Source organism: Stenella coeruleoalba (genome assembly GCF_951394435.1).
Source record: "Stenella coeruleoalba genome assembly, chromosome: 1".
Classification (NCBI taxonomy): domain Eukaryota; kingdom Metazoa; phylum Chordata; class Mammalia; order Artiodactyla; family Delphinidae; genus Stenella; species Stenella coeruleoalba.
The window spans coordinates 160,651,121-160,672,666 of NC_137169.1; the positions used below are offsets into that span (position 1 = coordinate 160,651,121).

At 54.0% G+C, this 21,546-nt stretch overlaps 1 protein-coding gene across 1 annotated transcript in view; it reads right to left on the minus strand.

The window, feature by feature from the left end:
• Positions 1-1,891: 1,891 nt before the first annotated feature.
• The window catches only part of LRRN2 (leucine rich repeat neuronal 2), a 63,352-nt gene continuing 43,697 nt past the window's right edge, over positions 1,892-21,546 (minus strand). The window contains exon 2 of the mRNA XM_079931744.1: positions 1,892-5,074. Within this exon, the coding sequence (XP_079787870.1) occupies positions 2,699-4,837 (2,139 nt within the window). The 5' untranslated portion in view covers positions 4,838-5,074 and the 3' untranslated portion in view covers positions 1,892-2,698. The remainder of the gene's footprint in view (positions 5,075-21,546) is intronic.

The window sequence follows — 21,546 nt, forward strand, 5'->3', positions numbered from 1 at the left end:
CACAGCTCCATGGTTCCCTCAGGGCTTCCTGCCTATAACCGAGGAGTCTTCGGGAAAGGAGGGTAGCAAAGATGTCTTTCAACTTCCAGCCTTTCCATCCTCCGACCGCAGGTACCTTTACAAGTATTTCGTGCTTGCAGGATCTAACGTGTGCTGGGGTCACTTTTTGGGTTGCTGTGACCGAACCCGGAGGTCTTAGAGGAGTTCTGGGGTGGCAGGGGAGGAGCTGATGGGAGAGGGTTGCAGGGCTCACAGGCTTTACAGGGCTGTGGGTGCTTAAGGGGCCAGCACCAGGATTCTCCTTGCCATGTGGGCCCATCAAGAAAGGCAGCACCTGCCCTTCATCCTAGACAGGAGAGGCGCTGATTTCTAACTTCAGTGTTCCATGATCAGCACAGGTCCTGGCCTGCCTCTTCCCCACAGAGCCTCTGGATCACAGAGGATGAACCCTCACCAATGGCAAGTAGGCTGGATCCCACAGGCCAGCCCCAGTTAGTTGGCGTGGCTGCCTGGAACTTGGCTATGATGGTCCCAAAGCTTTCCCAGCTCCCTCCCCTAAAGAACACGTAAGTTGCCCATGGGAAAGAGCACAGGTGGCTGGAGCCTGGTGACTCAGGGCAGTGGGCTGTCATTTTGAAATGGGGTCGAGCAGCCCAGCAGTAGAGGGGGCAGGAGCTGAGGGACCATCCTCCACCCCCGCCCCAACCCTCTCACGGGACCATAACCTGTACTGCTGTGTAGAGAAAAGCTGCGACCCTGAACAGAGGAAGTGAAACATTCTAGCCACCGCAGGCTGGAGCTCCATGGTTCTCCAAGTGTGGTCCCCAGACCAGCAGCAAACTTGTTAGAAATGCAATTCTCAGATCCCACCCAAATCTAGATCAGAAACTCTGGGGGTAGGACCAGCCGTCTGTGTTCAGCCAGCCCTCAGGTGACTCTGATGCAGGCTGATGTGTGAGAACCCTTCTGCCCAAGAGGAAAAGGCTTCTAAAGTGGCTGTTTGCTGAAGGTCTTCAGAGAACCCTGCTCTCTTTGTGCTTACCGAGAGAGAAGCATCATCGTCTGGCTTGGGGTGAGTGTTCTCTTTCTAGGTTCCATGGGGCCTGATGCTCTACTGGTCTGGCTTCCACCTGTGTCTACATTTGCAACCTTAGGGTGACTTAGACCCCGCTTCCTACGAGTCTGCTAAACGTGTCTGTAGCGCAGAAGACGTCAGGTTCACGTGGTGCTTCTTTTCGGTCTCAAGACACCCATCTCAGAAACAAGAGCTGTGGCCCAGCGGCCTTCTGCTCTGGAACCGCCCTTCGGCTGCCGCAGCAGCCCCTCCCCTTGGCTCTTCTGCTTTTCCAAAGATGTTTCTCTTCACATTTGGTCCTAAGAAGTCAATCCATGAAAAAAAAAAAATACTGCAAAAGCAAACCAGGCTCGCTGCAGCTTATACTGAAATGGACCAGAAAGATAAATGCAGCAATTTTCTTGTCCCACAGCCTTCCCCTCCCCAAATCCTCCGTCACCCCACAACCCCCTCCTGCCCCAGTGAGCCCAAGTTCTTGCTGTCTTGATGATCTGCAATTCTCTGCATGACTCTGCCTCTTGGGTTTAATTAGAAATAGGATGGGAAGTGCTTCCCATGCACTGGCATGTTAATTGCTTATCACAGAAAGAGAAGGGGTGACAACATTTGGTGATGGAAATTTCCACTCTCTCCATCTCCAGGTTTTCCTCCATTTTCCTCTCCCTCCCTCTCCTTGTCTCTTCTTTCCTCTCGTGCCAGCCTCTCCTGCTCTTTGTCTCTCTTCTCCAGATCTCCAGGCCCTTTGGGGAGCAGGCCCAGAGGCGCCTGGCAGGTCAGAATTCAAACCTAAAGGGAAAAACTGTGCTCTCTCGCACCACGTTCCTCTCTCTCTCCTCCCTCCTCTCCCATTCCAGCCCCTTTCTGTCACCCTCAGGCTTTTAAGAGATTCAGAGCAGAGAGCTCTTTAGTCATACTCAGTATTCAAAGGATTATTTTTCTTTTGTTTCCTTCCCCTCCCCTTATTATTGTTATTCTTATTTATTTTTATTTTTTACAAAACAGGAGAAAAGAATGAATTGGGTTGGGGGGAGGTGACACATTTCTCCACAAAGGTACAAAATTGCCTATAGAAAGTCAACCTCAGAGCGCAGGCCAGAAGGGTGCCGAGAAGAGGCGTTCCTGGGCATCCCTCTCCCACGTGTCCTCCTGATCCAACTGGGGCCCCACTTTGGGAGCAGTCCCCCGAGGTGGGGAGGAGAGGCCTCCTTCAGCTCTTGCCCAGAAGGGGAAAGAGCAAGCAACTGAGACTGTACAGAGACAGAGAAGAGGAGGGGGCGCATCCTGTGGGCCAAGGGCCTGAGGACACAGGCGGGGGACATCCAGGCCCAGGAGCCTCTGGGCACACAGACAACTGGGGAGGTGGGCAGCTTTAGCCAGGGTCCTTCCTGTTCCTTGGAGATGCTCCTCAAATGGCAGCGGAGGAGCCCTCAGAAGGTAAGGGCCGTTTCTGGAGGCCGCAGGAGCACCCCCTAGGGCCACAAAGCTGGCTGTCTTGGTCCAGCTGCCAGGGCTCAAGCACGTGGACCCATGTTACTTTCCTGGCAGGGTACCTGGCCCAGATGGCTTCCCTTCTGGTAAAAAGTAGTCCTAGTTATTTCTCTGCTGCTGAGAACAGGCTGAGCTTCAGGAATTTTGTGACAATGGTGGTGACAGTGTCTCCCCTTCTGAGGACCTGGGCAGCTTCCTCCCCGGATTCCAGTGCAGGACAAGGGGTGCAGATACCACCCGGGCTGAGGGGGTGCTCCAGCCCCAGAAAGCCCAGGCTGGAAGGAGAGGCCGCCCACCCACTCCCTGCCTGGGCTGGCCAGTGCCAAGGTGGGCTGCCAGCCCGGCTGCCAGCAGGAGGATGGTGAGAACCAGGATGGCTATGAGCCCAGGTTGGTCCCCTAAGGCTCTGTGACAAGGAGTGGCCTCTTTAGTCCTGGCCCATACACATGCCAACTGGGTGTGGGCATCAGCAAAGGCCACTTGCAGGCAGGCCCAGTACTCCGTGGCCTGAAGGAGGCGGGTGATGTTGTAGCTGTGGGTGCCCCGTGGCAGGCGGGCCACAGCAGTGGCCCTGTGGCCCTGGAGGGCAGAGGCACTGGACCAGGTGAGGTTGGTGGAGACTGTGTTGGGTGGGGAGACCCAAGATAGCAGGATGTGATAGGGGTGAGTCTCCTGCACCTGGAGTTCCAGACCCCATCCCTTGCCTCTGCCTGGCTGCAGGGGAGCCCGGCCAACAACCACACTAACCGTCTTAGTGTCAGCCCCTACCAGGTTCTGGGCCACACAGGTGTACAGCCCTGCCTCTTCCGCTGTCACCCTCCGCAGCTCCAGGGTCCCCTCGGGGTACACCCGGTACTTCCTGCCTGCCCGGGCAGCCGTCAGTCGAACCCCAGCTGGAGTGACCCAGTAGATCTCGGGTTCTGGTTCAGCCAGCGCCCGGCAGTGCAGCACCAGGCTCTCTCCACTGGCCACCTGCAGGCTGGGGGGGAAGCTGCGGGGGGAGATGAGGGGCAGGCAGTGGTCCGTCATCTCCCGGAAGGGCACCTCCCGCACTGGGCGGCGCTGGAGGTCTGGTGGCTCGGCACACAGGGTGGACTGAGGCTCGATGAAGCGGACATGGGTGCCCGTGGCATTGGCCCAGCGGATGACACAGTCACAGCGGATGGGGTTGCCATGGAGACCCACCTCCTGCAGGTTGGGCAGGGACTCCACTGTCTGCTGGTGCAAGGCACTGAGAGCATTGTTGTTGAGCATGAGGGTCTCCATCTGGGGCAGGTGATGGAAGGCGCGGGGGTGGATGAAAGACAGCCGGGGGTTGTTGGTGATGTCCAGCTTGGTCAGCTCAGGGAGGTTGACCAGGGCAAACTTGTCAATGGAAACCAGCTCCTCCATGTTGTTCAGCCCCAGCTCCTTGAGGTGCAACATGTTGGCAAAGTCCCCGGGCCCCACCCGCTGGAGCGGGTTCTTGTTCAGGTCTAGGAACTTGAGCCCAGGCACCTGCTCCAGCGCCCGCCGCGGTACCCGGGCCAGCAGGTTGTCATAGAAGGAGAGGCTCTCCAGGCTTTGAAGCCCCTCCAGGGCGTAGTCAGAGATCTCCCGCAGGTTCATGCCTGCGAGCACCAGGCTGCGCAGGTTGGCCAGGGGCCGGAAGTTCATGTCCAAGATAGCGTCCACTTTGTTGCCGCCGATCATGAGGATCTCCAGGCTGGGCAGCATCTCGAACCAGCGGCCGTCCACGGCCCTCAGCAGGTTGGAGTTGAGGTGTAGCCGCAGCAGGTTGCTGAGGCCGGCGAAGGCCCTTGGGGCGATGCGGTAGAGCTGGTTGTGGTTGAGATAGAGTTCCTGAAGGCTGGCCAGCCCTGCAAAGCTGTGGTCCTCCAGCCGGGTCAGCTGGTTCTCCTCCAGGTGCAGGCTCAGCAGCTGGGGCAGGGCACGGAAATCACAGTCTCGGGTGTCTGAAAAGCTGTTCTGGGACAGGTCCAGCTCTGTGAGATTGGCCAGGTAGCCGAGCTCACTCTGGTCCACGCGGACGATGCCGTTGCTCTGTAGCAGCAGGGTCTGCGTGCCTGCGGGCAGCGCCGGGGGCACAGCTGTCAGGAATAGGTCATTGCAGTCCACGGTGGTGGCCTCGCGGTAGGACGATAGGGGTGTATACCAGGGCCGGATCTGGCAGGCACACCGAGGGGGGCAGGGCACGTGCCAAGGTACCACGGGCACAGTGGCAATGGCACCAGCCACCCAAGCTAGCAAGAGGGGGGCCACAAGCAGCCTCATGGTGGAGCTGCAGGGCAGGGGACCATCCACAAGAAGAGTCTGGAGTCCCTGTGCTCTTAGCGCTTTGCAGGCTGAGGGTCAGCAGCCCTGCCAGGGCCCGGGGAACCACTCTCCCTGGGCAGTCATTCTATGTGGAGATGGGTGGGCATCACTTCCTGCCCTCTTGGGTGCGGCTCTCCATCCTTGTCCACTGGCGCTCGGTCTGCTCACTCATTGCCATGACCCATCGGGGCAGCCCTGGAAGAAGAGGATGCAGAGTTAAGGAGGTTGCAGAGAAGCAGAATCTACTCCCTCCTCCTGTGTCTCCCCTGTTTGACTCAAGAGGTCAAAGGAGCTGAGAGGGGTGGACAAGATCAGAGCCAGGGCTCCTGGATTCTGTCCTCCAGTCCTTAGGCTTTGTTGTCCTTTTCTTTGATCTGCAGGGGGAGTGACTGGGAGTCTTCAAGGAAGGGGCAAGAGATTGAGCCTTGGAAGCTTCCAGTATAACTCGCAGAAGGTGTGTGTGTGTGTGGAGGAGAGGGGATGGCTGAAATTGTCATCTTCAGAGTGCTTCTGAGCCCAGAGAGATGTGGAGTAGATTCTCCAACCTTCCTCACATCTCTCCTCACTGAGTGAATGGGAAATAAAGCGACAGTTTTCAGACATCCCTCGGAGCAGTGTGGGTAGAGGGTGGTAGAAACAAATGCGGCTTCTAGATTCCAGGGTGCGCTCCCAGGACTTGGCAAGTTGAAAGGCAGTGGACCCTGACCCCACACCCAGACAGGCTGGGGAAGTGGGGTGGTCACCTGGGGTCTGCTTAGGCTCTCCTGGGATAGGGGACAGCTTTGGCTTTTGCCAACTTCCCTACCTGGAGGCAGGGGCTTTCCCTTCCCCTGTAGCCTAGCCAAACTGCCAGGAGCTGGTGGGTTTAAGAAGCCTGGGTCTGAGCACCTCAGTCCTGACCATATGTGATCTGGCCTCAGCCAATTCTCCTGGCTTTTGCCATCCTACTGACTCACTGTGACCAACCTTTCAGGTCATATTTACCCAACACCCCCCGCTCCTGTCTCCCAGACAACTCTCAGTTGTTCTTCAAGACTCAACCTAAGGTCAGTCGCTTCCTACAGAAAGCTGCTTCTAACCCTCCCCACCCCTGGATGGCTAAGGGGCCTGCCTTGTGCTCTCACAGTACCCCATGCTTTCTTCTGTCACAGCCCTGATCACATCATGTGGAAATGTCTCCCCAACTGGGGACCTGTCTCGCCTATCATCACGCTTGTAGCCCAGGACAGGTGCCCAGTGAGGGTTGATCGTATAAATCAATCTCTGTGGTCCCAGGGCCCCTTCCTCCAGGAGGTTGGGTCCCTACCCCCACTCCAGTCTAGAATCCAAGCCCCTGCTCTTCCTTCCTCCTGGGTATGGACAATCGATCCTGGTTCTCTAGAAGAACCCATGGCCAAGATGCTTCGCCCTAGACGAAAGTCCAGCCTTGGCCTAGAACCGAGAAGGGCGAACCAAAGGGGGCCCCTGGGCCTGGTCTGACTCCTGAGTGGAGGTCTGACTGGGTAGTTTTCCAGCTGCAGACATCAGTGGAGTGCACAGTTATTGAATGCCTGCTATTTGCCAGGACCTTTCAAAGACTGTGTCTTATTTCATTTAACCCTCATAAAGAGTCTACAAGATAAGCATTAATACCTCCAGTTTGCAGATGAAGAAACTGAGGTTTGGAAGAGCTTAAAGAATTCGGCTCAAGCCATACAGCTGGTAAATGTCGGGAGACACGAATTCAGAGGTTGTGCCATTTACACTGTACTTCTCTGCCCCCAGATCTGGCCCGAACCCACCCTGGATACCCTGAGCTGTACTGGCTGCCGAAGCAGCAGGCTGGGTGCCCATTCTTGTCCCCTGAGGAGATGACTCCTTATCAGGGAGCTGCAGGAAGCTGGGAGCTGTCTTCCACCACCCTCCAGGCAAGTGCCTCTCAGCTGGCCAGCGGGGCTCTTTGCCCACCTCATCCCACTTGCAGGATGCTGGGGCCGGGGAGGGGAGCAGTTGGAGGCCTCCCTCGAGCAAGGGAGCGGCATGCCTCTTTACATTCGACTACTTCCCACCTTCCTCTGCAGCTATTTCTGAAGGTGGGAAAAACAACATGACTTAAAATGCACAGAGGTTTTGAGTGGGGGTGTTGTGTACACTGACACATAAAACTCAGGGCAAACACACGTGCACACCCGCATCCACGTGCAGAGGGGAGCCTGGAGTACTCAGCCACCCGGGCCGGTGAGCGGTGGTCAGGAAGAGTGGGGGGGATTCTGCCGTGCGCTATGTGAGTGGAGAGGCAGCAGGGACAGGCTGAGTCCTGGGATGACCCTGTCACGGAACTAGGGCTGTGGTCCTGCCACACGTACACACCAGAGGCTCCTGCCTCCTGCCCAGGCCTCACCCAAGAAAGTAGAACCCACCAGCGAAGAGATCTCACTGTTACTTACCACTTCCTACCAGAGCACCCTGGGAAAGGTTCACTGGTCTGAGCATCTGTTCCTTATGTGTAAAATGAACTTGTCATTAGGATTAAAGGGACTGGGTGTGGTGCACACAGAGAGCCCAGCAAGGCTTAGTTCTCTTTCATCTCCCAGGGTTGGGAAGCTCCCCAGCTATAGGACTTCTTAGTGGGGGATAGAAGTTGGATCCCAGGACTCAACAAGCCCCTATTAAGCTTGCCCACTGTGGGCCCAGGGTCGCCCCCAGGTGGGATGGGGAGCTGTGAGCGGGACTAGATAAAACGTCACGCCTTTAAGAGTGCCACTCTGGCAGGACCAAAAATGTAAAATGATTAGGAGAGCCCAAGACAGTTCGTTAAGGGGAGAGGAGGCTGCAGTGGGTGGAGAGGGCCTTCAGACCTTGCCCGAGCCCCAGGTTCCTCCTCCAACATCTCTGCCCTGGCACCTTTGTCCTACCGATGCTCAACTGTATGGATGGGATAGAGAAGCCATTTAAAAGTTCATTAAAAACGTCCAGAGATTCGCCTTTCCCTCCACTCCAGGCTCACCCTCCTCCTCGCCCCTGTGGCTGGGCTGGGGGGCGGGTGGTGAGCCAGAGCTCCAGCCGCTCAGCCAGGAGCCTCGGGCTGGGGCTCCGCGACCAGCGGCCCAGAGATGGGCAGCGGCTGGATGACTCATGTTCGTACACACCTCTGGTCCCAAGGCTTGGCAAAGGCCCAGACAAGTCCTCCCCGTCACTGCTGAGCACACAGCCCCTTCCAAGATAGAACTCAGAGCTGCCCACTCACCTGCCATCACCACTTAAGGCTGTCTTGCACATGGCCCACTCATGCAGGCTTGATTAGCAATTTCTGCTGGGAGCCGGAGCTGCAGAGAAAGCTAATTGTCTTTTATCTATAATCTCCCGGGGTGAGCAGGAGTTCAGACTATCACGCGTGCGTTTTCCCCAACTGGATTTCAAGCTCTTTGCCATAGGGGCTATGTCTTGCATGCTTTTTGTGTTCCCGGTGAGCCAAGTGTAGGATTGAGCATGCAGAGGGTACTGGTGAGTGGATACAAATTGTGAAGTGTGTAACTCTCCCATCAACCCTGTGTGCAGACAGAGAGGGATTGTTTAGTCTCATTTTGCAGGGGAAGCAACTGAAGCAAGGAGAGGTTAATTGACACATCAGAGCTTGCACAGCTTCTGACGTGGTGGAGTCAGAATTCAAACCCAGGTCTTTGACTCTGTAACCTGCCCCACCAGCCCAGCCAAGGTTCACTGCCTGGCAGCTCAACGCCCGCCTTAACAGGAGCAGAGTGCAGGGCTGGTGGCCCAGAATGCCTGCTTCAGGTGCCAGTCCTTTCAGAGACGAATGGGTCCCCTGCTCCTCCCCAACGCTCCCTGAGGGGGCCCCTCAGACACCATTCCTTCATTTCTGGCTAGAGTGACTTCCTTGGGGGACACATGGGGAAGACCCTGTTCCTCTGAGTGTGTGGCTGGGCCTGGAAGCACAGGGACAGACAGAGCCAGCAGGCTGCACAGAGACCTCAGCCTGCCTTCGGATTGGGGGCTGGGTGCTCCTCTTTGTTCAGGGACAGCTGGAGACATGACCGTCAGTGACAGGGGAAGCAGGGTTGCCCGCTCCAGGAGCAAAGTTTCTCTTGGAAGGGCTGGCTCTGCAAGCCCCAACGGACCCACCTCCTCCCGGCAGCGGCTCTGGATTTAGCAGAAAGTATGGGATTGATCCCGTACACTCCCCATTAAACTCCAACCCTTGGCAAAGCCCTAAATGAAGAATTTTGGAGAAGCTGACGTCAGCAGCCAGAGCTGCTCTTCTCCCTTTCCTCCATCTCTGGCCCTGCCCCCAGTACAGTCCCGGGCTCCTGCCAGCACTGACAGCGTTGCTCCTCCAGGGGGCTGCTGGATGCCAAGCCTCTCCTCCCCCAACTCCTCTCCCCTCCCCACAGCCTCTGCCCAGCCCCCCCCTGAGCTGGGAGCCCTCCGGAGGGAGGGACAGCCAGTGGCAGTGATCAATTGCCTGGCCTTCGCTGCCGCTTCAGTGCCAGGTCTCCCTGAGCTGCGGAGACAGAAGGGCAGCATAATTGAGTGTAGCACTGATAAACTCCGGCCTCCTCACCAGCAGATAAGCGCTGGGTTGGGGGATGCAGAGGTGGGGGAGGCCATCCCTCCATCTGTACACCTGGCCTCCGCTCCTCCCGAGAGGTGAGCATGGCCCCTCACTCCCACCTCTCATTTAATCACAGACAGCCAGGACCTCAGAGCTGGAGGAGACCTCGGCATTTATCTAGTCTTCCAGAGTCTGAATTCCATAAATAACTTATGCAAAGCAGGAGTGGTGGAGCGGAAGGAGCCTGGGCTCTGTGATCAGAGTTTGAGTCTGGCTCTGCCGCTCACTGTGGGTGACCTTGGACAAAGTTAGACGACCCGAGCTGGGAAGTGAGGATGAGACCCTCTCACAGAACTGCTGTGAGGAGCCAGGATGCAAGGCCTATGATGTGCCTCTTAGTTGCCTTCGTTGCCCCCTTCACCATTGCCTCTCCTCCCACCTTAGCCCCTACTTCTCGTCTCTCACCTTTCGTCCTAAACTTCTTCTTTCTATTATGGTGTAACGTACGTCCAGGAGAGTACATAAATGGCGTGAATCCCAAGTGCACAGCTTGATGAACTTCTACCTTAGTAGATACAGTACAACCACCACCCACAGCAAGATATAAGCATTTCCAGCCCTCCCGAGGTTCCTGTGCGGCCCTTCCCAGTCAATGTCCAGCCCCCACCTGGAGTTAACCATTGTCCTGACTTCTATCATCATCCATCAGTTTCATCTTTTAAGCCCAGAATTCCCCTTCCTTCTCCACCGCAACTTGGAACCAGGGTCTTTGGAAACAGCTGACTCTGGCTTTAGGGAACGCCAGAACCTCAGACCTGAAATTCACTTAATTCATCCTCCTGCTTCATAGTGGCTATAGCTTCTCAGGGTCTCACACTTAATCAGCGATCTCCAGGAAGGGAGACTGATTCCTCTTTCTTGTTTTACAACTCCCGTATCTAGAAATTGCTCTATGCCCTAGGGTCCCCTCTCCGGTTGGAATCCTATGACTTGGGCCTGTGAGTGTCATGCTGCCTTGAGACAAGAAGATGGCAGGATAACCTCCTGGCAGCCCTTCCCCAAAGCCCTGCTGGGTCTTGGCCACCTCCTGGGGCAGCATTGCTGGGCCCTTTTTGTTGCCAGACCCCTAGGTATTTTGATTACAGAATCTGGGGCACCAGGCAGAGGACAAATTGGGGAGTGACCAGGAAGGAGAGACCCAGACTCACTTGTAACTGCCCCAGACCTCTCCACTCGCCCATTTCAGAGGCTTCCTTGCACTCAACTTGTCCCAAGCCCAACATCTCCCACCAAACCTGCTCAGGAGGCACTGCCATCCACCAGTCTCCAAGACTGGAAATCTCCACCATGGTGACACGTCCCTCCCACCTCACACACACCCACCACAGTGCTCATGCTAACGTTCCCTTTTCATTTCTTGTCTTGACTCTCACAGCAGCCTCCTCACCTTTGAGTGACCCTCTCATTCCCAGGCACCTCATGCTCCTCCTAGACTAGACTTGCTATTTCCTTCTCCTCCGCGGGCCTCTCACTCAACCAGCAAAACCTCTCCCTAACTTCAACTATCAAACTCCTCTTCAGCCGTAAAAACCCATCCCAAATGCCACCTCCTCTGTGACAGGTTCCCAGAGGCCCTCCTAGAAGGGTGGTTACACCCACCGCAGTCCCGGAGACTCTGAACAGACCTCCACGGTAACAGCACCTTCCTTATCGTCATTCTGAGAGCCTGTGTTCTCAACCAGGCTGTCAGCTCCTGGAGGAAAGGATGGTTTGTTATTTATTTTTGTCTTCTCAGAGCCTAGTGCAGTGCAGAATTTCCTGGTAAGGGTGGGAGGTGTTCTACAGCCATGAATTATGAATCGCAACCCATTAGTGGGTCATGAAAACAGTTTAAAGTGGATAAAAATGTACGTTAAAAAAATGAAATAGAAAATAGAGTGCATTGTATGTAGCTAGACTAAGAGTTGTTTTGAGAAATTTTTCCCCTCTGTTTTACACACACATACACACACACACACACCTGTGTACAGATGGATGTGATGCAAAATCATGCATTTTTGCCCTTGAGTCGCAGCTATAAAAGCTTGAAAATGATGAGTCTGCAGAGCCTCTCTGAGTGAGGTGAGTCCCTTCAACTCTAGTTGAGGCCACTGGAAGGATGACATAAATCAAAGTGTCAGAGGAAGGATACGACGCCCCCGAGTGCCTTCTGTGTGCAGGATTTCTATTTGCTGGCCACTTTAGAGATACCTCATCCTATCCTCCCAACAACCCTGTAAGTAGGTACTTTTTAGAAGAGAAGCCTCACGCTCAGTGCAGACAAGGGATCAGACCCAGGTCCCACAGCTAGAATGTGCAAGAGCCTGAGTGTGAACCCAGCTGTGTCTCACCCTTTCACTAGAACTCAGCCCTTTCTAGTTCCATGATTCTGGTGCCAGAAGCTGAATTCCAAGAGTGGAGGATACTGGGGAGACCGGAGGAGAGAAGGGAGGAAAATGAGAGGGCATCTCCTGGTGAAAGGATGAGGTTTCTCTTGTCTACCCTTGCCCTCCCCTCCCCTCTGCAATGAGAAGAGTCAGTTCCAGTAAAAACCCTTTCCCGGCCCGGGAGGGAAGGGACTTGTTCCCAGGAAGAAATATCTACATTCCCAGGCCTCTGGACTGGCCCTGGACAGAGGGCGTTGCAATTCTGCTGCCTGGAAGGGAGCCTGCCTCGTTATTTCTTAAGTAGGAGTGGAAGGCGCCAGTAGGTAGCTCACAGTCATTTTTTGTCTGGTTGCACTGCACCAAAGAGGCTTCAGGGGAGTGGAGCCAGCTTTGCAGGGGCCTGGAGAGCAGCGCCAGGCTGAGCTCCACCGCCGCGCGTCGCCAGCCTTCTGCTGACTTATCTGCCCATCCTCAGGAAACCTTCTCTGACCCCTCCATGCCTCTCCTGGGCTCCTCTGGGGGCTCAGCGTCCCTCCATCACACACTGGCTGTTTACTTGTCTGTCTGTCTCTCCCTCCACACTGTGAGGCCCTCAGGGGAAGAACTGTGCTCCAAGTGGCCAGTTCCTCCAACAGTCTGGCGCATGGTAGGAGCTCAGAAGATACCTGCGGAAGGAGAGAGAGAAAGGCAAGGTAGGGCAGGGCCCGAGAACAGAAGGGGGCTGGTTGCTTCAGAGCTCCTGAAGAGCAGGTGGACCTGAGTCTGGCCTCGTGAAGGAGGTCCAGAGCGCACCTCCTACAGGCACACGCCCGGGCTCCCCTGCCCTGGCTCTGGCCACTGCATGGCCACTGTAGCCCTTCCCTTGATTGGGAAGGCACTTCTGACTTAACTTTCTGCCTCTGGATTCCACCCTAAGACGAACCTCCCCCTCTGGACTCCCTCAGGCGCCCCCTCTGGAAATCCTGCGGACACTCTGAGATCTTAGGTTAGCGGTTCAAAGGAGGGCTTTGGAGTCGAATCCTGGTGCTGGCTGTATGACCTCGAGCATCCTTACTCAGATTCCTCCTCTCTAATGCAGGGAGAGAGCCTACCTCATGGGGGGAAATCTGCAAGGATGATGCCTGCTAAGTGCCTGGCGCTCACCGGAGCGCTCTTCCCTTTTCATCTACCTCGGTTGGTCTGAGGCACAGTCCCTGGCTTCCAGGCCACCTGTGTACCAGGCCCGCACCAGACGGCCTGTCCATGGTCATGTGGCCTGTAACGCAGGCAGCCTCTCCTAGGAACCCTTCCATCTCAGTCTGACACTCCTTCCTGACGGAGCTGCCCTCTCCTGGGTCAACTTTAAGCACTCCCCGGGGCCTCCAACCAGGGTCCAGTTCTAGTCTTTAGGACTCGAGAAGGCTCTAGAACTCAGTTCATTTACAGATCACCAATGTCTGACACACTCTCACCCAACAGCTCACTCTTCCTGCCTTAGGTGAGCAGCTCCTCTGTTTGCCCAGGTGCTCCTTGGAAGGGTCGAGAGGGCCCCTCGTAGCAGAGCGCTAAATGTCCCAGCTTGACCGCAGCCTGCGGACATTCCACACTGGCCGCAGGCGCAAGCCAGGGGGGCAGCCAAGCCCAGCTACTGACCTCGAGCCTCTCCCACCTCTCTTCCTATAATTTTCCCTGCCCTTCCTAGAATTAGCCGGGGGTGCTGGGCAGACCCTGCAGCATTCTTGAAAGGCTGCCCTCCTGCAGCCCTTCAGACACAGTGGATCCCTGGGAGTTAGGTGCAGTGGAAGGAGAGGAAAGGCTTCAGATAGATGCAAGCAATGCTCTTTCCTGCCCCCGTGCCTTTGCACATGCAGGGGCCTCGCCCACAAGTCCGTGTCACCACTTGTGTATTCCCATCTCTGAAGTCTCAGTTCACACCGTCCCCCTCTGAAGTCTTCCCTGACCACCGCCCACGCTCCATTAATCAATCCCTTTCTCCTTCTCCCATCCTTGAAGAACCCATATCCACTGTGATGCTCAACTCCTCTCTCAGATTGTGAGCCCCTCGAGGGCAACTCTGTGACTCATCAGCCCAGAACTAATAGTGAGAGGAGCACCAAGGCATGGCGAGAGTGGGAGGAATGCCTGGGGAGAGGGTTTGGGGCCCGGGTGGCTGAGGAGAAAGAGGCAGAGCAAATGGGGAACAGACCAGTTAAACGAGGAGAAAGGCCAAAGCTCTTCTAACGGAAAAAGAAAATGAAATCAGAATGAAAATTGATGAGGCGGAGAGAAAAGGAGACTCGTTTCATCAGCAGGTTTGCCAGATGAAGCCCCGGGATAAATCACGAGGCGGAAGGAGCCTTGGTCTCAGTGTGGCTCACTGCCTTCTCCTTCTGTCAGCTGTCTCGGGCAGGCCTGAGAGATAAATGGCTACAGCTGAGGCCCCGCAGTGGGTTTTTTTCCATCCGCAACCGCAGTAAGAATGGCCCGTCAGTCCTCATCGCCTCCTCCAGGCCTGCGCTGCCCACGCCTTCACGCGCTCCCCTCCCGTGGCCCTCCTCTTCCCCTGCTCCCCTCCTCAGTCCCGCTGGCCTCTCCCGCAGCAGCCCCCCCATCACCCCTCCCCAGCTTGGGGTCAGGCCTGTGGAGAGCATTTGTCAGAAGCCCTGTCCGACCTTCTGTGCCCCTATCCAGCTTCTCTGAAGTCAGGGTGGGAAGGATAGGTCAGGGCATGAGAACTGGTGGTGGAGGACATGGGACAGGACAGGGCTGGGTTCTAGTTCTGGCCTGAGACAGACCTTGGAGTGTGTCCTCTTACTTCTCTAGCCCTTGGGCTCCCCATCTGTGAAATGAGGAGGTGGGGCTAGAGCAGTGGTTCTAAAGTTGAGGTCCCTGGACCAGCAGTATCAGCTCACTTGGAATCTTGTTAGACATGCAGATTCTCAAGCCCACCCCAGACCTCCAGAATCAGAAACTCAGAGGGTGGGGCCTAGTTACCTGTGTTTGAGGAAACCATCCAGGTGAATCTGATGTATGCGCATGGAGAATCACTGGGCTAGATTACCTCCAAGGACCCTCCAGATGAGATTAGAATTCTGTAAACGAGAACAGTGCCGGCTAGGAACGCTCAATTAAAACTACGTGGGGACTTCCCAGGTGGCGCAGTGATTAAGAATCCGCCTGCCGGGGCTTCCCTGGTGGCGCAGTGGTTGAGAGTCCGCCTGCCGATGCAGGGGACGCGGGTTCATGCCCCGGTCTGGGAAGATCCCACATGCCGCGGAGCGGCTGGGCCCGTGAGCCATGGCTGCTGAGCCTGCGCGTCTGGAGCCTGTGGTCCGCAACGGGGGAGGCCACAACAGTGAGAGGCCCGCGTACCGCAAAAAAAAAAAAAAAAAAAGAATCCGCCTGCCAATGCAGGGGACACGGGTTCGAGCCCCGGTCTGGGAAGATCCCACATGCCGCAGAGCAACAAAGCCCGTGTGCCACAACTACTGAGCCTGCACTCTAGAGCCCACGAGCCACAACTACTGAGCCTGCATGCCACAACTACTGAGCCTGCGCACTAGAGCCCGGGAGCCACAACTACTGAAGCCCGTGTGCCACAACTACTGAGCCCATGAGCCTAGAGCCCGTGCTCTGCAACAAGGGAAGCCACTGCAATGAGAAGCCCGACCACCGCAACTAGAGAAAGCCTGCATGCAGCAACAAAGACCCAATGTAGCCAAAAATAAATAAATAAAAAGCTATTAAAAATACACAAAACCTATGTGTATGATGAACTCCTTATCATTATCCTGATAGATAAGAGTTGAGCTTTCCAGACCCCTCTCACCTTCTCTGTCCCAGCCACAAGGAAGCTCTCTACCCAATGAGCATTAATAGAGCCCTGACTGTATGCTGGCGCTGTGAGGGGACAGGGATACAAGGTCATGGGGAGGGCAGGCGGGAGTCACACATTTAAAAACAAAACAAAACACTCTATTAAAGTATGATAAGAGGTGTCACAGAAGCACTTACCAAGAGCAACAGGGGCATAGTCTGGAGGAGAGAACACAATTCTGTGAGGAAATTTCTAGAAGTCATTGAATTATACACTAAAAATGGGTAGATTTGTTGGTATGCAATGTACTTCAATAAGGTTGTTTTTAACAAAACCTCCCAGGGAAGTGTTGCCTAGGTCAGCAGATGCACAGATGGTAGAAGACCATTCTATACATACTGGGGACACCAGGAGCAAAGGTGCTGGGATAAAAATGATGAAGTGAACTCTAAGAACTGAGTGGTCCCCCTTCGTTTCCAAGAGTGTAGGTGAGGTGGAGAGGCTGGAGCCAGAACAGTCTGGACATGATACTGGAGGCAGAGGGCAGCCCAGAGGGCATCTAAGGCAGCGACTACTATAGCCATCAATACTATCTATTATGACTGGCTGCACCACCTTGCGATCTAAATTCTTCCATCTCCACGATCCTGAGTGATAGTCACAATAGCCTTGCAAGGTCATAGATGCCATTATCCCCATTTTAATGGAAAAGATATTAAGTGACCTGCCCAAGATCATACAGCAAACGAGTAACGGAGCCAGGGCTAAAAGACAGTATGCTTCCAAGTCCAGACTTACTTTCTCAGTGGGACGGCAATGTTAATAATGGTAGCCATTGACCAAGGACTGCCTATGAGCCAGGCTTTGGGCTGGGCTCTGAAATGAGTGGTTGCCCTCAATGCTCAAAACCACAGTAAGATGTGGGGATTACTAGCCCCATTTCACAGATGTGGAGGATACGTAGGTACCTTGCACAAGAACACCCAGCTGGTAGAGCCGGGAAGCAGACAAGGTCTGGCTGGCTGCCAAAGCCCGTGCTCTATGCTCCGACCCCACATCACCCTCCTCCGGCTCCCACTGCCCAGCTCTCTTCAGGCCCAGAATGGAATGGGAGATTTCCAGCTGACTTCTTATTCAAATTCCCTTGAGCCTGGGCCAGCCCAAGAGAAAGAAACTGGCCCCAGGCCTAAGCTGAACAGCCCTTCTTTAAGGGAAGGCCCTTTCCAATCCGGCAGGGGCTTCTTTCCTCCAAGCCCATCAATGCCTTCTGAGCCCCACACACCCGCTGGGGGACCAGTGCCTTCCAGGGCCCGGGGCCCGGTGGATAGAAGCACTTCCATCTCACGATCAATAACAGGCATAATTCAGTGACTGCAGCAAGTACAAAGGAGTGTAGGTTAAATCAATATTTAGAAGCTTCGAAATGAAACTAATTAAGAGCAAGCCTTAATGATTTTTACTGCCTGGGAATAAAAAGGACAAAAAGCCTGCCCATATTTCATGAGTCCACCTTAGTAGCTTGTAATCATTTGGCAAGAGCAGAAGATGAAAAGTGCTCCCAGCCAGCCCCACTTTCTGCATTGCAGGAGAGGGCAGTACCTCGTCCTTGGTAGCAGAAGACGATGAATGGGATGGAGCACAGGACGCAAACTGCATTGTGGAAGGCCACTGGCTTAGGTCAGGGATCGTTACGGATTGAATTGTGCCCCCCCCCAAAAGATACAGTGAAGTCCCACTCCCAGAACCTGTGAACGTGACCTTAATTTGGAAACAGGGTCTTTGCAGATGTAATCAAGTAAAGATGAGGTTATACTGGGTTAGGGTGGGCCCTAATCCAATGACTGGTGTTCTTATAAGAAGAGGGAAATTTGGACACAGACACAGAGACACAGGAACAATTCAGTGTGGTGATGGAGATCGTGATTGAAGTGCTGCAGCTGCGAGCCAGGGAAGCCAGGACCAGAGCCTGGGAGAGGCAAAGGAGGAGTCTCCCCTACGGGTTTCAGAAACACCACGGCCTGGTCCTGCTGCCCTTCTGACACACTGATTTCAGACTTCTAGACGCCGGAACCTGAGACAATTAAGTTTCTGTTATTTAAGCCATCCAGTCCAGTTTGTAGTACTTTGATACGGCAGCCCCAGTAAACTCATGCTGGGATCCTGGATTCTGGTTCCCACTCTACCACTTACTAACTGTGCAAGGTTGGCAAAATGCTTAACCTCCATGAACCTCAGTTTTCGCCTCTGAAAAATGGGGATAAGACTAGTTCCTTCCATCTTTTCTGTCCAGAGATCTGGTTCAGATCTAATGAAAACATGAGTGTGAAATACGCTGTGAGCTGTGAGTGCTACACAAATACCACCTAGGCTCACTGCTAGTGGAAACAATCTGGGAACGACTCAGGAGCTGTCAGAGGGGCAGGAAGTTCCTTGCCAGCTCCCAGGGCGTGATCCAATCAGATCACAGGTGTGAGGTGTCTTTGCCTCATTAGAGATATTATATACACGAAGAGTATTTTTATTGTCGTTCTCAACAGAGATTTTATTTGTTGTCCACTTGGCCCTCGCTTTCTCATCTGTAAAATGAAAGGGTTGGACAACATTATTAAGGTATTTTTCAGCACCAATTCCTGGGCTTATTCATATATACATATTAATATATATTTGATATATATACTTAAAGTAGCATATCTTAGCATCCCAACCTCATTCTCATCCCCGTAGCCCAGGGCAATGCAGAGGGGTGCCAGCTAAGTACTGTGGTGAGAGATAGGAGTGCTGGGGTTTTGCATCCCTTTGCCCTCTACTGCCTGGGTTAAGAGAGGAACCAGAGCACTTTCCTCTCTCCTCCCTCAAGCTTACCGGGCATGAAAGGAACAGGAAACCACGCAGGCAGCAAATAAAATCTCTATCGATCACGGGATGGCTGGCATCCCAAGTCCGCCTGGCTCAGAGCTGTTCATCTTAAATAAACGTTCCTAATGATCCCCTCATACTTAATGCTGGAGCTGTCTCGTTAAAGTGCAACGGAACAGGGTGGCTAAATGTGGGGCTGCTGCCTCTCTGTCGGGGCCTCTTCCAGGGCTCCAGGGGGGATAAGGTTCTCAGGTGGCCTCTCAAAATTTTGGAAGGAGCTGCACCTTGCAGCAGTGGGGTTCTCAAATGTGGGGACCAAGCTAGCTTCCTGCCACATGACAACCAACATTCTTCCCAGATGTGTACCAGTGTGGCGAATGAGCGTCTGTTTGCACGATGCCCTCACAGGAAGGGAAACATCAACACGGTAACCACCACAATGCTGTCACCTGAGATTCACCAGCACGGTGGTCGCCCCACCTACAGCACACCATCTCTACCAATATCACCGCCCCACTGTCATCGTTGTCCTCAGCTGTGATCACTAGGGGCCCCTCGCTCACTGTCATCACCACACATCACTCTGAACACCCTCCACTAGCATCATTATCCCTCCATCCACTGCTGCCACAATCCTGATCATCGTAGCACCCTGATCATCATAAGAGAACTTGTTTGGCTTCATCTCTGTGACTCATTCAATATCTGAAACAGATATGGATTTTGCCATTGGGACATAGGAGACCTTATAAGGCTAACGTGAGAATGAGTGGATTCACATGTACACAGAGTTCCATCCTAACAGAAGCATAAACATGGACATGTGATGTGCACACGGAGAGCACCAGGGGGAAAGGGGAGTGGGGTTGGAAGGATAGGCAGGGGACAGGTCAACCAGAGCTCCACATTCTCCTTAGGAGAAAAAAATTACAATCCTTTGTCTCCTGTCATCTCTGTTTTCCAACTCTGGCTGCACCACAGATTCATATGGGGATCTTTTAAAATATACTGATGCCTACATCCCACTCCAGACCAGTTAAAATCAATCTCTGGGGGTACAATGCAGGCATGGAATTAAAACTCCCCAGGATTTCTTTGTATGTAAATTTTACATCAAAAGAAAAACAAAACTGTAAAATAAAGTTGAACTCCATAGTTGTTAAAGTATTTAGGGAAAAGTGTACTCATGTCTGCAATTTACTTTAAAATGCACCAAAAATAAGATGGATTGATGGATAGATGGAAAGCGATGTGATAAAGCAAGTCTCGTAAAAGGTTAATGGTAGAATCTAGGTAGTGGGTATATTATTGCTCACGGTAAAATTCCTTCAACTTTGCTGTATATTTGAAATTTTTCATAATAAAATATTGGGAAAATATCCAACTGGTGTTACTGTGAAGCTAGGGCTGAGAAACACTGCATCTAAAGGAAAAATCCATAAGCAAGTGATTTTCTCCTTCCTCCACCCTCCACCTTTCTCATCAAACCAATCAGACTCTCATCCAGTGTTACCCACCCTTCTTGGGTCTCATCACACGGAGACAAGTGGATCTGGATGGTGCACCAGGGGCAATGGAGGCAGCTGCGTGCTGTAGGAGCGGGCGGCTAGGGGGACACCTGGCTGCCCAGGCCTCGCAGGGCTGGGCCTGGGACCCACTGCCGTACCAGTTGGCCAGCTGTGCTCTGGTCAAATGGCCCCGAGTCTCCTCTTTCTTAGCAAGGATTAAATCATTTCCCAGGAAAACCAGACCAGAGTCTATTGCAGAGAGAGAGAGAGAGAGAGAGAGAGAGAGAGAGAGAGAGAGAGTGTGTGTGTGTGTGTGTGTGTGTGTGTGTGTGTGTGTGTGTGTTGGATACTGCGGGCAGGGGCCAGGCCCCACGTCTCATCTGTATGCTCCTCCACAGCTGGCTCGTCCTGTCGGGGGAGTGCCATGGCAACACCGTGCTCTTTAAACACAGGAGTTTGTGCTGCCATCGCAAAGCAGCATTAGGCAATTTAATTAAGGAGCTGGCAGCAGACAAACTTTGTGAGTTAAAGGCATTTTATTAAATCCCATTGTATTATGCAGCTCAGTTCCCCCAGGAGCTGCAGAGCTGGGGGAGGACAGAGGAGAATTTGCTGGGGTTTCTTTTCTCTTCTTTGCTTTTTTCTGGCCTCCTTTCTGCTTCATGAATGCATTCACTGAACGTAGGGGGACCCCAACTGTGACTGCCTGCTCCCCCCAGCCCAAGCGTCAGGCCATGGCATAAGGTCTGCTGGCTGCAGTCTGGGCGGTATGATCGCCAGCACTGACCCCGTGGGTGTATCGCCATTCACAGGGCACTCTCAGCGCGTTATCTCAGGGCCAGGCCTCCAACCCGAGCTTCAGTGTCCACTCGGCACCAAGCTCAGTGTTTCCCATGCAGGGTCTCACTGAATCCCCCCACACCCTCGGAGTAGGAACTTCCGGCAGCCCCATTCTACAGATAAGGAAAGTGAGGCTTACAGATATTACGAAGCCTGCCCAGGGTCTTGTAAGTAGTATGTAGCAGAGAAGCAAGCCCAGACAGGCTGACTGCAGAGGCCAAGGTTCACCAACACTGCTCCCTGTTACCTCTTAAGGCTGGTGATTTTTTCCTGTTTCAACCTTTGGAATGGGTTCCACTCCAGGCGCCCAGCTAGGAAAATAATTCCAGGGTGAAGCCGGGGTGGGACTAGGCCTTCTCCAGGACCCTGACCTCCTAACCCACCACACCTAGAATGTGTGACTGTGCCTCGCGAAAGGTCACACCCAAGTGCGTGTGCTGAGAACATGCTGGCACGTTCAGGGGGTCCAACCTGTCCTCCTGGCCGCCTCAGGGAGAGTGTCTGGCTGGGACCTGAAGTCATCTCCTCTAAGGACCAGAGGTCAGGAAACCAGATGAAAGACCACAGGCTGCTGTGGCTGGATGTGGGGAAGCACTTCCTGGGTGAGAGACAGGTTGAAATAAAAAAGGCCTGTCTTGCCAAGAAACTGCATTTTAGCTCATCTGCCCCAAGAGGGAGCCCACCCAGGCTCC